Source organism: Morone saxatilis, unplaced genomic scaffold (genome assembly GCF_004916995.1).
Source record: "Morone saxatilis isolate NCDOM2014 unplaced genomic scaffold, NCSU_SB_2.0 Contig23, whole genome shotgun sequence".
Lineage (NCBI taxonomy): Eukaryota > Metazoa > Chordata > Actinopteri > Moronidae > Morone > Morone saxatilis.
This window is the reverse complement of record NW_023339796.1, coordinates 1,781,724-1,799,600: the sequence shown is the minus strand read 5'-3', so window position 1 is coordinate 1,799,600 and position 17,877 is coordinate 1,781,724. Positions and strand designations below refer to the sequence as shown.

The window sequence follows — 17,877 nt, the reverse complement described above, 5'->3', positions numbered from 1 at the left end:
TTGGTCCCTTGAGGGAATTATCTGGCTCGTTAGCTGCTAAATGCTCCACTATGTTCACCAGCTAGTCTCTAACTGTGTCTGTCTGCCATTTGATGCTGAGCAGGTAGTGTACAGCAGGTTTTTACAGCTTTTTTACTGAAAATATCTGCCTGCTGTCACCGAAAACAACATTATAAGAGCATTGAGAGTGTCTTAAACCAGTAAAGTTTCTGGCCAGACAGCCAGTGAGTGAAACTTGCTTTAAAGCTCTGTAAAGCTGAGGGGAAGCTACTTCAGTCAGAACAGAATGATAAAATGAATATGGGAGGAACCTTAAGCAATAAGAGTGCATTACAAAAAGCATACATTATTATTCCATTATCCAGCCTTATATGTCACATGTACATAAGGACCTATAATTATATGCTGGCACAATTCAGACATCATACACTTTCATGGAGAATCACGTACACACATAACATGTTGCTTCCCACTCAATGCGTGCAGATCAAAGCTGGTCATGTCAAAGAGAAGAGTGTTAATGGTGTCTGAAGGACTTCGTTCCCTGTGGCAGTCAGCTCGCACTTTTCTTAATGACATCTTTCAAAGGAACTGTATCCTGCTACATTTCTTCATGGAAATCAGTAGTTTGATTACTTCTCAATCCTATTACTTGGTCTGCAGTCATTTTGCAAAAGGTTTAAGTCATACTCAAAATCAAATGCTCACCCCCTTAGACTGAAAAGGTGGCTGTTAAAAGTTTGTAGTTGCGCCCTTCAGAGAGAACAGCAGCTGTAGTCAGCTTGAATTCACGTTGATGGATTCCAAAGGTCACAATGGAAAAAGTGTAAAAAAAAAAAAAAAACTTCAAACCTGCACCATTATCTATTTTTCTCTTAGTCTGATACATCTTTGCAGTTGGACCATTTTCATCAGACTGTCCTTCCTTTTACAGCTCATAGGGTGCTTCCTTTAGTAACATGGGGGCCAACTGTATCATTGCATATGTCATACTTTGCAAGATCCTGGCCAAAAAATATGACTTATTCTAATTCTGATTATGATTGATTCCAGTGGTCAGCTTATTTTATCAGCACCATGGCTACACAAGTCCATTTGGAAAGTCTACTTGGACCTGGTTTTGAAACAGCCAATCCAAACAAGACATGTGTAAATACACCCTGAAACTACAATTTCCCATCTGCAGTCATTGTGTCACCTGACCTGAATCGTCCCGATGCAGTTAATACCCGCCCGTATGGCGCCTAAACCAACACTGAGCATTATTTACAGAAACTATCCAGTGCATGTCGGCCGGTCTGTCAGGGAGTTCCTCCTGTGTCTGAAGATGGAGAGTTGTTACCTTTTCCATGTCCTCCCTCCCCTCCTTCGCTGCTCGGCTGGGTGATGTTTGGCTCGGCTGTGGGAGGTTTGATAGATGGCGTCCCCAGCTTTGGCAGCCTTATCTCCGGCCCCGCCAAGCGATCGTCATCTGCCACTTATCAGCCCTATAAACACCCCCCACAAACACTCTGCTCTGGAGAGACGAGGGCAGTAGGGAGAGTGCAGGGAAGCGGATAAGAGATGGGTGGCGAGAAGATAGAAGAAGATAGAAGCGAGTGAGGAGGAGAAGGTGAGAGAAACTGGGGGAAAGGAAGACGGAATAGAGCGCAGGGCAGAGGTAGGCTTTTATTTATGCTAATACTGTACCTGAATTATGGCACCAATACCAGAACAATACTTTGAGAGATTTTTTAATTTACAATATTGTTTTCTTCTTACAAAAGCGGCTTTTATTCTCAAATTTCCAAACCCAAACAGTTTACACAGTCTAAAACTCTGTACATTTTAAACTGATTGTACACATCAAGTCTGTTTACAGGTCTTGGGGTGTACTACTGCTGCACAGTGCATTAACGCTCTAAAAGTGCACTGTTTATTGAACATGCTCATGCATCATTTTTGGTTAATAGTGAACTTAATGTATCTGTTTGCAATGAAGGAGGATGTGAGGGTTGTTAACTCCCACGAGCAACAACAACGCTCACATACTGCTGATAAAAACTCAAATAAAATAGAAACAATTTTAGGCTGAACTTAAGTTTCACTTTTATTTTTCTGGCATTTACATCCGTGGACCACTGAGGAGAGACGTTCTTTGGACTGTGAATTTCATAATTGTGAATTATGAATATGAAGTAGTTCATTTTAATCTGCGTGAACTGAACTTTGAGCTATGTGAAGTGTGAACTTGTTAAACACTGCTGCTGTGTGAATAAAGCTGAATAAGACTGTTTTGTGGCTCCTGATGACAAATCCTGATAAATTGCCTCAAATAATGTCACTTGGGTCAGTGTCGGTTGAGGCACTGAAGACAGTGAAGCTTGAAAGAAAAATGGCAGTGTGGTTACATGTAGCCTCAAGCAGTAATTTCTGCAACATTAGCTGTTACCAACAGAACATGCCTTTTTCACAGCAGCCATTTTGACATGAAATAGTAGGGTAAACACAGATGTAACCAATAACACTAATGAGGGTTTTATTCCAACAGCAGCACCATGACTCTGTCTGACCTGAATGGAGTGCAGCCTTAATTAGTATCAGTAACAGCTGTGTTTACCCTACTAGTGCATGTCAAAGTGGTTGCTGTGAAAAAGGGCTGGTGCTCGAGTTGCGTTGTGGGTAATATAGGCACTAGACTTTTCTGCTGCATCGGTTTTGTTCCTTATTTTTTAAACTGTCCATTTCGAGTCCACAAGGATGCTACAGTAAATAATAATAAGTAATCAGTCTAACAGTAAATCGATAGAGCACTCTTTCAAGGAAAGATTGTGGTCGTGGTGAAATGAAAGCAGAATTTGCCAGTTGGTGCCGGATATGAACAACAACTTCCCATGTCAAAGTCACAGGGTTTGTTGTTGGAGCCAAACAGTGTTGATATTCAGCCTGAGCTGAAGGGAACTAAAATTAACATTTGTGCTGGGATTTTTGAACATTGTTAGTTATTATTATTATTATTATTAGATGTGCAAAATTTGAAGGCGTGTTACAAGGAATACTGGTTGTTATGTAGAGAGGAGGGGAAGGAGAGAAGACAGGGAAGAGATGGGTGATGGAAAAGGAGACAAGGACAATGGGAAGGCTGGAGACAGATTCATGATGAGGAAGAGAGGAGACCTAAGGAGAGAAAAGTAGCGACTAAGAAGGAAGGTAAAGAGGGAAAAAGATTGGGAGGTATGAAGAGGGAGTGGAGGTGTAGGAAAAAGCTGAGACTGGAGGCAAAATTTGCACAAATCTAGTTTGTCATCACAATTTTGGAGCCAGAACAGGGTTTTATTTCATTTTTTCCCCCACATACTGGAGGTCAGTTCCATTTGTGGAGTATTGGGTTTTATGATTCAAGACTCAATTTCTCAAAGGTCACCTCCACTTGGGGAATATTAGTTTTTATGACAATTCCCTCTCAGAAAGAAAACCTCTTTTACGCACTTCCCAACTGCTCCAGTGGGAGAGTGGCTGTGTACTGTGTGAATGCCAAACATCCAGTGGAGTTATCCTAGTAAAACATAAAGGGTTAGAAACATTGCTGATTTATTTGGGTTTATATCTCATAGTGTGAGCGGTGATCTGCTAATGAACGCTTGTTATTGGAATAAGGCTTCCTGTCTCAGTGCAGCGAGGCGTCGGCTGATGCACGGTCATTAATTGTTGTGGGTGGTCGGGATATGTTTTCCTACCGGGGTCCCCGGTGTCATATCAGCATAATGAATTGTTTATGTAAACTAATAGGGTTGTTTTAATACCTGCCTTTTAAAATGTGAATGAATCAAACGGAGCAGAAGGGAAGAGCTAAATGTCATCAATTAAAGCGGTGAACAGAGTTCAACACAACAAGGCAAACAAACACATTATGTAATTGTATCTGGATAATGCCGGAGTTCCGCTAAATATTCCTTGTGGGAGGTGTGGACTCGATGACCCCGACTTTAACTTTATAGCAAGAGGTGACATCATTCTGTAGAAGGCGAATTTAGAGCTTATTTTGTGAAGAAATATTGGTAAAATACCCTCAGAAAATATTCTCTGATTCTTCGATTAATGTTTAATGTCAAAATCTTTTAAAAGGAAATGGAGAGTGGATAACTGGAGCAGATTATGTAGAAATCTGGCAGTTAAATTCTCATACTGGCAATGTTTCTGCCATCAGCTGTTTTCAGTGGATAAACTCACTGTACACTACCTGCCCAGCACCAAACAGCAGACAGACAGAGCTAGAGACTTACTGGTGATAAAGTAGAAGGTCTAGCAGCTAAAGGGCAGATAGGTGGTGGAGACCCAAACAGAGTTAAAAGGAGAATGAATGTTGGAGTTCCAGTAGTATGCTAATGTTGCTCTGTGTCTTCTGAAAGTCGTTTGCTATAAAAGTGAGCTATAACAACTTCAGAAAGCGACAAATTCGACCTCTGTAAGAATGGGTTTCAAACTTTGAGTCTTGGTGACGGGTCGTGAAAAATCATCATTATCATTTTACGCCTGAAGAAAATAACTGTAAACTTAATTTGACATTTTTCTTTATTCTTTGGACGTACAGTTTTATTTGAATGCTTCAGGAACAAAACATTGAGCAGGACTGAAACCAGCTGACCTGTTTCCACATTGACCTATATTTGACATGATAATATTAGAGACATCACGGGAGGCAAAGATTCAGGGAGCAACAGTACATGGTAATGTTGTTAATATGTATCACACCTGTCCTGTTGTCTTATGTCTGTTTAATGGAAGTAAATTAGCTTTGTCGTAAGTTTATGGCTTATTTCTGTATATCTATATCTATAAATCTTCACAAAATATTTGATCGTAACCTTGTGAGGCAGCTGGACTCACAAGACCATGGGAGAATCCATCTTGCCAGGCTTGAAGCTATGCACTGAACCACAGTGGTTTATAGTCAGTGTCCTGTGAGGAAATACTGGCATCTACAGCATGAGAGAGGATGCAAAAGATTCTACTCTTGCTTCAGTAAGAGTTTAATAGAGCTTGTTGATCTAATCACCTGTATATTTTGCCCTTTTCAGTCAGGTTAATATGATCAGTCTCCAATAATAATAATATATATACATATGTTTTAGAATTAAAAAGAAATTGGAAACTCTCTGAATATTTTTGGCAGATAATCATCCTTACTGTATCTCACAGTGACACAGTCACAGATTTACTGAGTTCCTTTAGCTGTGTTATGTAGCACGTAGATCAAAGTTTTTTGGTCATATTCTCTATTTTCTGTTCCCTATCCTCTCCATCTCTTTCAATTTATCTCTCCTTTCTACTCTCCTTCCTCTCTCTTACTCCTTTCTTCCTCCTTTCTTGTCTTAGCTTTCCATCAGATTTTTTTCATTTTCAGTCCATTTCCCTCCTCCTCTCTCTTCAAATCATTTTCCTGTCTTCCTCGCCTCCTCCTCCTCCTCCTCCCTCACCTCTTCTTTATCTGTCTCTGTCACTCTTTCTCCCACCTCTCATTTTGTCTCCCCCATCTGTCGGTCACCCTCTCTCTCCTCTTTTCTCTCAGTCTTTACATCTCTCTCTCTCTCTGTCTGCCTCTTTCTCTCCTCCTTTAATGGTCTCTCGTCCCCCAGGTGGCCCTGGATGCCATTTCGGCCCCCTGCTTTTGAATTTAATTACACATGGCATTGTCTTCATGGAGTCCCCCCTGCCCCACACACCCACACACATAAATACAACCCAAGCCGCTGCTGCTGGTTCATACTGCATCCCAGATTACTGCAGGCAGTAACACCCAGGGGTGGGGGGTGCGAGGGGATCAACAAGGAACAGATTGAAGGCTGAAAAGTTGATATCAGAAATCAAATTAATGCAAGTGAGAGCGAAACCATATCTAATTAAGATGCTTCTGAAAAAACGACAGGCAAATCTGTTTTGACAGAAATACTCGTGACTCGTGGCGTCAGTTATGAGATGAAGAGTTCATTTAAAAAATGTCAGAAATTTGTGTATTTTATGGGGAAAAAGTCTGCTCTGTGTTTGTTATTTATGGCTTAATATGAGACAGCGGGTTAGACAAAATAACACAAACACTTTATGAATAAAAATTTAACTTTTAAGTAACTAAACCAGCACAGAGATACAGCAGTGTTTCTAGTATGTATCCGCCCTTTGTGTACTAGTGTGTCTGATGTCTGTGTTTGTTGATGCAGTTTCTGTCATATATTGTTGTAATTTTCCAGACTGATCATTTTGGCATTTCTGTAACATTTTTTTAGCGTTTTTCTGTATCTTGGGCACACATGATTATTCCTCTTTGTTAGTTTTTTACTTTTGGTTGAAAAAGTGAACAAATCTATATTTAGAATTGGCTGCGCTGCTAAAGAAAATCCCATTTTCGAGTGTTCGCCTCTTTTATAGCTGAGCTGAAAATACTAATTGACACCGAATATGACAACTTGGTAGCAGCAGGTGTGATGGTGTTACTTTGTCTACAGTGTACTCGTAGAATATTGAGTGATACAGTTTTGTCCAGCATGTAGAGTAATTTATGTTCTAATGTCCTGAATAGATTTGCTCATATTCAATACTACATAACAATAATACTTGACTCCATTTTAGCTCCTTTCATTACCCAAACTATACAAACTCATATTTTAATATTTTGAAAAAAGACAAAATAAGACTTATATACAAGAAAATAAATATATAATTTTTGGTCGCATATTTGGTGCAGATGTTTTTTTTTTTTAAATCAGCTTCCCCACTCAAGTTAGATGTCTGAACTTGACTTCCCATAAAAGGCTTTAAGATCAGCTTTTGTTTTTTATATTAACTACAAAATTTTTTTTCTTCTGGCTGTTTTTATTTGCTGCAGCATTTTTTTTCCTGTTGTCCTTTTTATCATCTGTAAGACATTCAGTGATGGTTGAGAGCATTGGAGCAGATCTTGCAGGGGCACTGAAGAAAAAGCCAGCGATATATTTTAATTTGCCCAGGGATCGTCGCTCTCATGATCAACTAATGTGATTACATCCCTGTACTGTGTCACTGCAGTGTGCTGCTCTCCCTGCCTTTGCTTTTGAAGGATGGCTGTTGTTTTCTTCTCATTATACGGCTCCTGAAATGTACCCAGGAGGGTGAGTGAGAGGTATGGAGGTTGTGTGGGTGGGGGGTGGTTAGTGGTTGAAATAACGACCCCTCGGTGCTGCGAAAGCTTCTATTCTGTCTGTCCAGGACTCGTGGAGCCAGCCTGGGCCTTTCCCTTTTGTCAACAGTGAAAAATGAAGCATTTCTGAATCCCCAGCACTCGCTGTGTTTCCCTCTAGGCGCCTCAGATACATTGAGTTAACATAAAGCAAAATTCAGGACAGGGGCGGCCCGGGTGACAAATGAAGCGTCTCCGTGTGTTTTGGAGGGAAAATAAAGGGGCCCCTTTTGTAGAAATGAGATTTGGTTCTCGTTACTTCCTTCAGGCCCAATTTTTTCCCCACAGTCCAAATGTATCTGAGAGGTACAATGGAAGATGGAATATTCCTCAAATGGAAAAAAGAGAATAATCTGAGTATAGATCATTTTCCTTCAACTCGCTCTGAGTCTGTAGTCCATTGCTGCTTCATTCCTATTTTGTCACATTACGGCTTATTTTCACACTGCGCTGCCAGCCAGGCTAAGAAAAGTCGCCAGTTGGTCTGATCATGACACCCAGCCCATTGCAGCTTCTTAAAAATGGATCCAATTTGGGTTTTGGAGAGAAAGCTCGCTGGGGTACAAATGAGGCACCTCGGCTCGCCTGTTCACGAGCAGTGCTCTCATCCGACTTGGACTCATTTGTAGTCTGCAGGAGAGGAGAGGAATGGATGGTCCGGGTAGCTCTTGGCTACATTTCGGAGAGGCCGCAGTGCCGCGGTGTTGGGAGGTCCAAAGACTTGTTCGCTAATTAGAGGGAGTGCGGCGCCTGTGATGTAGTCACGCTCGCTGGCCGCGTGGCAAGTCACTCCGGGGAACCAGACGGGTGCCTGTGTTGCTGCGGGGTTTTCTGATTCCCTCCCAACGAAAATCATGTCGAGCGCTTTCATGTTTGTTTGTGTTTGGGTATATCAGGCTTTTAACTCTGATTCTGTATCAGGAATTAAATGTGTGTGTGTCTGTAGGTGTTTCTGTGTGTGTGAGCCTGTCAATTAGGCTTTCCTGCAGATGCAAGTCAAATAGGTTTTGCCTCACCAATTACCAAAGGCACTTTAGGCAACGGAGTCTTTACTTGTTTCACTGAGTCTGGTCCCAAAGTTGCCTGCTGTTTACTGTCTCCGCCTGTGTTTCATTTGAACTTAATTAATCCTTTAAAACGTTTTGGGGAAATCAATGCATTGGCACCACTACAACTTTCATTTAAAGTAAGTGACAATAGTCGCAGTTAGAAAGAAATGGCTCTAACAAAAGGAGTGACAGCATCAGATTGAAACAAATAAAACTGATTTAATCTGTAAAATGAAAGAAAGTTAAAGCTGCAATAATGTATTATTTACTGCAAAACAAACTTCTAAACAAACCCCTTTTCCTCCCTATCTCTCCCAAAATGAAACTTTGCAGATTGGGAAGTGATATCTGGCCAGCGGCATGACGTCAGCTTAAAACGGTCTTCAGCTCTTTCAAGAATCATTGGAGATTGTGGTTCTTTGTCTGGTGGGGTACATATATTGGTGCAATGTGATCTGACAAAAGTTTGGCTAGTCTCGTTTTTATGGTATACTGCTTTGTAATATTAGTCTGAAATCCCTCTGACTGTACTCTAGAGGCCAGAGGAAAGGGGCCATACTCTGTCAGAATTGCTATCAGACAGTTATAAAATAGCTCTGGAAACACCCTCCCCCTCACACCTTTCTGACGTCACATTAGGGCGCCAGTATCCATCCAACTTTCAAAAACCAACGATCCGACAGTCACACTCCGTTCCCACTGTGATTGGCCACCTGTGCAAAGTTGAGAAAAACAGCCAGTGTTTGAACTTCTCTCTCCAACTCTCTTTTCACATTTCATTTGAACAACCAAGTGCAACACAAGCTCCGACCTCACTTTTTCTAAAATCCTGGCTACAGCTCTGGACATAACTAATGGTAGAGCAGCCATCACACAAGTAGTCTGTGTGCCAGTGTAGACTCATTTTCTTGTAACTTTGGGCAGTGTAAGGCTTATAATTGGTTTTACCAAAAGAAAGTGAGGTGAAGGAGAATCCTGTGGCTGCAGCCTTTAAAGACTGTGAGGAGTTGTGTTAATGCAAGTAAAAGTCAATTAATTAATGCAGCTTCCAAAAGCAAATCAGGGGTTAATGACATATAACTGCTGCGCTGCTCTCTGTGGGTGAACTATTTCAGCACTTCTGACCACTCCCCATTTAGTGATGCAAAAACACCTGATGATCTGAAGGGACAACAGTAACACGAAGCAACCGACGTCTCCATCAGACACGTGTAACACTGAACCAGAAGTCTATTCATATGCTCTTCAGTGAACAGAAGAAGAGGCGACGCTGACAAACCAATTCAGCCACTTCAGCTTTTATTTCTCGCTGAAGAGAGCCGAGCCTGGAGTTGCTACCTGCTGACAGCATTATTAAGACATGTCAGCCCACTTGGCTATCGAAGACAAGGTGTTCATATGTCTCTGTCTGGGGCCTGGATGCAAACCAGTCAGCCACTTCTCTACTAGAAACACTTCACAGTGGTTTTATTACACTATGTAACCTAGTCTATCTTCCTACTTGAATACCTACCATCATATAATGCACTTCAAGGTACCGCACACTTAATATGTGTACCATATGTATATACTTATTTTTAGCTATTAGAGATGTAAGTGCTAACAGAGTATTTAATATTCACATATAGGTGAATGATGTGGTTTTGTACATTGTAAAGAGCTACTCATTTAGTGTTTAAGCTCAAGGTTTGTGGTTACACAAGACTTGACAACACTGGCGAAATATGCTCTGACAGATTGAAAGACTGATTATAAAAGCTGTGGGTGAATTTGGAGGACTGTGGCTCGCTATTTGCATATCCTTCATCTGCCTGGTGTGTCAACAAAGGAGACTCGCTCTCTGTCTCCACACCGGTGTATTCAGATGCAAAGTAAAGTGAATGCAATTATGTATCCTTTCTTTTTTTTCCCATAACATTTTGTTCTGGCTTTAATATGTGCTCTGTCGTGTATTTCAATTGTAGCCCTCCATTTGTTTCACTTTAAGGCGATGAAAAAAAAGCGCTCTGTGCAGGGTTTAATTCTATTTGTGTGGAAATTTGATGTAATATTTGCCTGGCGGCAGGTCAGGGGAAAAATTCATATTTCATAAAGTGAAGATATGCTACAGTAATAGCTCATTTGGTTCTGGAACGGCAGAATTTATTGTCAAGCCCTGTGGAGGTGTTGTTGGCCTAATTCAGCAAACGTTCGTGTCATGATAACCCCAGTGACATCACCAGCTTCACCAACTGTATGCTAAAATTCACATTTCAGTGTAGGCTTGGCACTGAACTTAAAGGATGGCTGTAGTGAGGTGAGTTTAGCAGTATCTGAGGGGAAAGAAACAGAAGAAACATTCACCAGCTGTACAATATGATTATGACCCCCTACCTGCTCACCACTTTACAAGCTGGAGTGTCATGTCTAAAATAGGAAATGTGATTGATAACATGGATTGTTTTTGTCTGAGAAGTGCTCACATGATAACCCCAACTACTTTTACAACCATTACAGTTCAAATTCCAATGTGTGGCGAGTCTAAAAAGTCTAAATCAAACCATTATGGTTTGTCTTCTCGACACATAAAGTCATAAATCCAGAATCCAAGCATGTATTACACACCCCTGTCCACCAGGGCAGTGTCATGTTTTGCCTCACCTAAACATGGAAATGTCACATTTTCAACATGTGCTCATTCCGTTAGTAATGTTAGCAATAATAAATGTGGATTTATACTTTATACTTTCAAAATAAAGCTTACTGAAGTTGCAGTTTGGTTAGGTTTAGGCACCAAAATGACTTGGTCAGGGTTAGGAAAAGATCACAAGTTTCTGCTTTCACACTGGACTCACACAGAAGCTGTAGTTGACACTCACACCGTACGCTCTGGTGGATCTTACTACCCACAATCAGAAGGATCAAGGCACACCAGGGTTCTTCAGACTTCCATAACTTCAAACTGTTTACCTCTTGGGGCCTGTTACCTGTACAGAATGTAAAGAAAGTAATGCAGTGAAGAATCTAATTCTTAATTTTTGTTTGTGTTCTCTGAATTGAGTAGTACATAAAACACATGAAAGGAAGGACATTAAAAAGACACATTAATGATAATGTGCTCTAATATGAACAATGTCAAAATATTTGTGTTATGTGTCTTAATCCAGTGACAGTAGAAACTTTAGCTTTAGGATGTATCTGTAAGTTTCACTGGTCAAACCAAATTGCATTTCCGAGGTGTTTGGATCAATGAGGTTCTGGTTCTGCTGTATATACACTGTGTGTGTTTAAAGCTCAGGAGAGAGGAGGACGCATTGATTTTCTGTGAATCAGTCGAGTGCAGAGATTAAAAGCTGGTTTGGCGGAATTTCGTACCATTGATTAATAGTAGTACACACAGGGATGCATACTGCACATTATTGTGGACACCAGAGATAAATCAAATTTTAAGGTTTAACCACTTTAAACTGTACGGAGAGTAAGAGTACTGTAATGTAGATTGCTGTTTTATTCTGTTATTATTGTCTGTCTATTTTAGCCTGTGTAGATGATTGTTTAGCTGATTTAGAAAGCAGTGCTGAGGTTTCATGTGGGGCTGTTTGTTTCTACACACACAGGCGTGAACAATATTCCATTATGATTTCCTGTAAAACCGTAACAAAAATCTGCATTTGACATTTTTCAGTTTATTAATAATGTTTTTTCCTCTCTGTTCTTTCCTTACTGTAGTTCAGCAGAAAGCAGCTCTGGAGAAGGAAGCCAAGCTCAGCATCCTGGAGGCTGGAGTCGCCGATGTGAGTACATCAGTTTACACTCTTCACTTTCACTTTCAAGTTAAATCAAACATTTAGATGATGAGCAACAAATTATGATATGAGTCTTCAACCCAGTCAGAATCATCCTACACTAAAGGGCCAAACGTATGTGGACAACTCACTATTAATACTCTTTTGGAGTCTGGCTACAGGGATTTGCTCCCATTCAACCACAGGAACATTAGTTAGGTCCAACACGGGTGTTGGTTGATGAGTTTTGGCTTGCAGTTTGCATTCCAGGTGCAGGATAGGGTTTAGATCAGGGTTCTGTGCAGGCCAGGCAGCCTCTTTATGATTCTGGCTTTGTGCACGGAAGGCATTGTCATGTTGAAACAGCAAAGGGCCTCTGTTGAAAGCACACTATCGTTGAAAGTATGTTTTTGTGCTGTAGCATTTCCTGTCTAAGGAGGTTTTGAGTTTCTGAAGAAGTAAATTGCATTCAGCGTCCCTTACTTTCATTCTCTTTTACCACTCACTGTATTGCATACATGCTTTATAATTGTGCTTATGTTAATCAATGAATAACAAAGTAACAAAACAACAAAGCTAAATCTCTTAAGAAAAATATTGTAACAACATTTCTGATGTTTGGCATGTACTCCATCCCTGCTACCTCTGTCTTTCAATCTCAGCCTCTCTTCCTCTTGGTTTTCATCTCGTAGCATTGCTATTCTCCTCCATCTCTGCGGGAAATAGACTGCTGAGCTTCTGCTCTCGCCTATTGATTCAAGAGTTAGTCTGCACCGATGACGGCACGCCATTCACCATGCTTATCAAAGTGGCAGCAGCGAGGTCTGAGAGAGAGAGAAAGAGGCCGTTAGAAAACGGGGGAGGAGGAAAATAAGGAGAATGAGGGAGGGAGAAGTTGTGAGGGTGGAGGAGGAAGGGTGCAATGGAGGGTCTATCGAGGTGATCAATACCTAGCTGCAAACAGGAGCCAATTATGGCCAATCGAACCTCTGTTGTAAGAATGAGAGAGGGAGAGAAGCAGAGTAAATCCCTCCATCACAGGCTGGCAGATAGAGAAATAGCAAAAACAAGTCTGCAAGTTACAACCTGCAACAAAACATCCATCATCACCCCATACGGTGTTTATTATAGTTTTATCATACACTGTAAAATAACAATATTAGCATACTACATCACAGCTGACAGGTTAAAAATACAAAAAAAAGAAAAGTTAGTTTCTCAAGAGTGCAGAGGAGACGAATTGTTTGCTGGCGGACTCTGTGAGGAACAGGCCTGCAGGTTCGAGTGTTGGGTTTATTTTGCAGGCGGAGAAATGAATTCTCATTTTCTCATTGATGCCTGTGTATATTTGAAACGAAGATAACATGAAAGTTTATTGATCCCTGTGGGGAAATTAAGTTGTTGCTGCAGCAAAGGTAATGGGGAAAAAATTGCATGCAATAAAACCAATAAAGACAAAACAGTCGAACAGTAAAACAGAACATAAATTATTGTGGGGTTGTATAAGTTTATGCACCTGACAATCCGGCATGTGAAGAGCAGTGTCGACTTAAACACAAACATAAGTAGTTTGAACTGACTTTATTTTGCCTCAGTTTGCATCTGCAGAAAGCTTTATTCCAGACTTTTTAGAATTATAAATATAATATATAATTATTGTAGGTCTTTGCTAACAGGTTTTATGATTGGCTGCAGGGTGTCCATTAAGTCCTGATGTAGGACACCTATTAAGTAGTTCCAGGTCGAATCTAAGGTTTGTTGTATTTACTGGAGTAGTGAACAGCATTTCCATTGCATGAGAATCTTACAGTTTGGTAAGGGTTTTTCCAGGTATTAGTCAAACCCTCAGGTGTTACCAGAGAAATGGAGTTATAGCTGGTAGAAAACATTAGATTTTGATTGCAAGACGCATGAAAATATAAATGAATGATCTTATTCTTTTTTTTTTTTGGCAAATGACCATGGTATAAACAGGATTATGCCCTTCGAGTTGTCCTTAATCACAAATGATTGGACTCCGCGGAGGCAACTGATACCTAATCGGGCATTATCCCTTACTTACTTGTTCTGTCTCTTTTGTAATCTAGCATGAGCAACTATGTCCATCTACTCCTTGTGGGGTCATTCTGGAATTAATAAAAAGTAAAGGACATCACAGTGGCCTTATATGTTAGCGAGGATCATCCCTGTTGGGCAATGCAGGCAGAGACACTTATGTCAAGAAACTGACCATTAATGGCAAATAGTTGTACAGTTAAGATTTGGTGGGAGAGGCTCTGCTGTTTAAGGTAGCTCGCAAAGAATCTGAGCAGAAACAAGGATTCTCCCGGGAGAACGAATCCCCCTTTAATTAGTCCGGCTCAGAGGAAGTAGGCTGTGGGTATACGCCTGCCATTGACAGGGATTCCCTTCCACTATCTTCAGACACTATTTTGCAAGGGCACCGTCGCTGCATCCTGGGCTTAGCGCCACCCAAGAAGATTGTGATCGGTTAAAAAATATACAAACAAGCCAACGTTATTTTTCCCCTATACCCCTATTCCCCTCAGCTAGACCTCTCTCTCCAAGTGTGGAGATAAAGAGATACATGAACATTACGTCTTAGTAAAGCCAACAATCTTAGCACATACTGTAGAAGGTGGTCGGGGTGGTGTTGACATGAGCACACCAAGTTATAAAAGCTGCTCTGTAAACCTACATGAGTATGATTGGATGTTACTAGTCAGCTGGTAGCCAAACATGTATGAGCCAGTGATGGTGAAGCAATCATCCAGTGCAAAAAGCAATGGTCCTCTCCGCTGGTTTACATCTCTGAATTACAGTGGATCAATTAACCTTCTTTGACCCTGGTCAACAGAAAATTGGTCTTTAATGCCAAAAGCTACCTTAGACAAAGTAACATGCCAAACAATCTTTAGTATATTTAAGTTTATTTATAAGAACAAAACTTGAATATGCTTGGAAGTACAGTAAAAAATTTTGAGTCAATACTGTTTACAGGCACCGATATGTTTCATCCTTCTGTGTGATGTGGATAAAGGTGAGAAACCAGGCGGACTAAGCAGCATCATAGAGTCTTAGAGGTTTGGTCCCTGCAGCAGCAGAAGTGTCATCCTTCAGCAGCCTTCATGTCCAGCCCAATTGTCTCTGAGTGAATCAGCACATCCCCTGCTGTTCATTCTTCGTGGGTCATTCATGATTCGTGACCACACTTCCAAATTCCTCACGTATCATGTTTCTGAGAAATTCAGGCCGCAATTTGCCTTTTCTCATCGCTGATTTTTTTTTTTTGGTCTTTGGAATTCAGGACAGCAAATGCATTGAAGCTTCAGTTAGCATATTGATGTGATGTCTTTAGTTGAAATATCTGCTTTTCTAACTCTAAGTGCAGGTAATTTCAAAAATAAAGGAAACACTTGAATAAATCAGAGAAAATGCAAAATACATGAGAGCAGGACATGTCAGTTTGTTAGCGAGATATCTGAAAACAGTTGGAGAGACCGTTTAGTGCTGCAGAGCCAGTTTTCCAATAGTTGGACAATAGCAGCAATAGCAATACAATAGCAGCACCTTGATTGTTTGATCTGAATGGAATGGAGCCTTAATTAGTATCACTGGTAACACCTGTGTTTACCCCACGCCAAACTGCTTGTGAAAGAGGTCTATATACAAAGTTATACATTCACTCTTGTGGTGGTCTTGTATCGGACTGCATTACATTGAAAGTATTATATAATAAATATAACGTAAAATTAGATGTAGGATTAGTAACATCTAGCCACTAGCCTTCCAAGCTTGTAGGAAAAAACTATGGTGAACCTATCCTTCTGTATATAAAAATGGCTCATATTTAGGTAACAAAAACAACAATTCTTATTTTCAGGTTATTATATACTAATAAAAACATACCTGTGAATATTATATTCAATTTATATATATCCTTCCACCAATAGGTCCTCCTATATCTTAACACGCAAAGCCTTTGTATTTGATTGCATTAGATTGTAACGGTGTACCTAATAAAGTGACCACTGAGCTTATATCCCAAGGACATTAAATGATACACAGTCTATTTCTTGCCCAGCAGTGCTTTTGTAGGATCAAGAGATAAACATGCTTTTTGGTTTCATTGCTCACACAGTGACTACTCAGTGGCTTTGATAGATTACAAGCCTTCATTAAAATCTCAAACATCCTCATTTCAGTTCTTTATAAAGGTTCCTGTGACCCGCTGCTGCTTGTTAAATGTCTACATTTTCCTCCAGTCTGACCGCCGTTACCTCACGTGGCTTCGCGATTGAACACGACCTCATCGAGGCCACGGAGAACTCTGCACCGTTGTTTCCACACTGAGACTTGCGTCCAATTAAGAGAATGTGTGTGTGTTGGGAGGGAGGTAGGAGATACGGTTGCCGTGGCAGCAACCAGATTATAATTGTCCTGGAGTGGCACTAATCCCCCTCCACCCTGGCCAGCTCGTTTTGTTCACTGCAAATCAAGGCGCTTCCAATCTGCCTGAAAGAGCGATTTCACAAATAGAGGGAGGCAGGGAGGAGGGAAGGAGCTAATGAAACAAAAAAAAAACAAAAAAACAACAGTGGATGGTCCTTTCCATCACCTCTTAACACACTCACTGCACAAGAATACAGGCGGGCAGGCACAGACGCTCACGTTTACACAAACACAGACTAGCTTGTTGATTTAAATTGATTTGAGATTCAGATTTGACCCTGTGTCCATTATGAGCTTGAACAACAATTTAACCAGTTTGATAACCTTCAATAAATCATTTTTTCAGCAAAAAGGTAGTAAAGGGCAGGAGGCAGAATAGAGTTTGATATCTGACATTGTAATATTGTGGATGGAACATTTTCCATCAATTGACCCTTCTAAAGTCCTGCCCCTTTTTGTTCTGTACTCCTTTAACAGTTGAGCAAGCCGCGGTCAAAAAACTCAACTTTTTCTATAGTCACATCTCAAGTTAGTTAATGTCAGCAAAACGAACTAACTAACAATTAATGTAGATTAGCTAGCTACTTATTGATGTAGATTAACTAGCTAACATTTTGATAACATAGCTAACCTAAGATTTGACTATGTCACTTTTATCTTGTAACCATACGTCTAGCATAAAGAATATCCAAGTACAGGAAAGGAGATAGTTGACTGGGGTTCTGACTGCACCTTGCTCAACTGTCAATTGGAGCACAGAGCAAAAAGGGGCGGGACTCAGGAAGGGTCAATTGATAACCCTCACCCTTTAGTTTTTGATTAGCATATAACCTTTTTTTTTAAATTTAAAAGTCTAAAATATGATTTAAATCCAAAACAGATAAAAAAAAGTGTCTCATTTTATCCGACTACAGCTTTCCTTCCGATGCTTCAGTTGCTGCTCTAGTTGCCTGTAATCTCAACACTGACTAAAACTGTTTTACTTGTTTAAACATAACTGTGGGATAATCTTTTAATGCAACAAACAGACACAGTCCGTCCAATTTGTGCTTTTGTCACATTATCCAATGCACGGTGGAGGAATGTAATCTCTACATAATCCGCATCCACAACAGATAATCTGGATTTCAGAGTTCATCCTTATTTCACAATATTGCAGGAGATATTGTTGAATAGAACCTCTCGCCCTGGCAGTGCTGTTTGTTGTCTTTCTCTGCCCACTGAGCCACAATGAACGGCTTTCATAATGATTTCACTGAGAATATTTTCCTGTCTGTGGTTACTGTGGCTGGAGGAGAGCGGAGTGATAGCATCGCTCGTAATGATACAGTATTGTTGTTGTTTGCTGCCTGCCCAGGTGCCAGAAAACAGAGCTGCATTTGAAAGAGAATATTCATGAAGCAGACACTCACACACACACACA

The 17,877-nt window shown here is 40.6% G+C and overlaps 1 protein-coding gene across 1 annotated transcript in view; it reads left to right on the top strand.

Annotated features, from left to right (window-relative positions):
• Positions 1-17,877, top strand: part of slco5a1b (solute carrier organic anion transporter family member 5A1b) — a gene marked incomplete in the record, with an annotated part of 195,945 nt that overhangs the window by 93,347 nt on the left and 84,721 nt on the right. Inside the window, 1 exon segment of the mRNA XM_035671467.1 lies at positions 11,947-12,011. Coding sequence (XP_035527360.1) covers positions 11,947-12,011 — 65 coding nt within the window.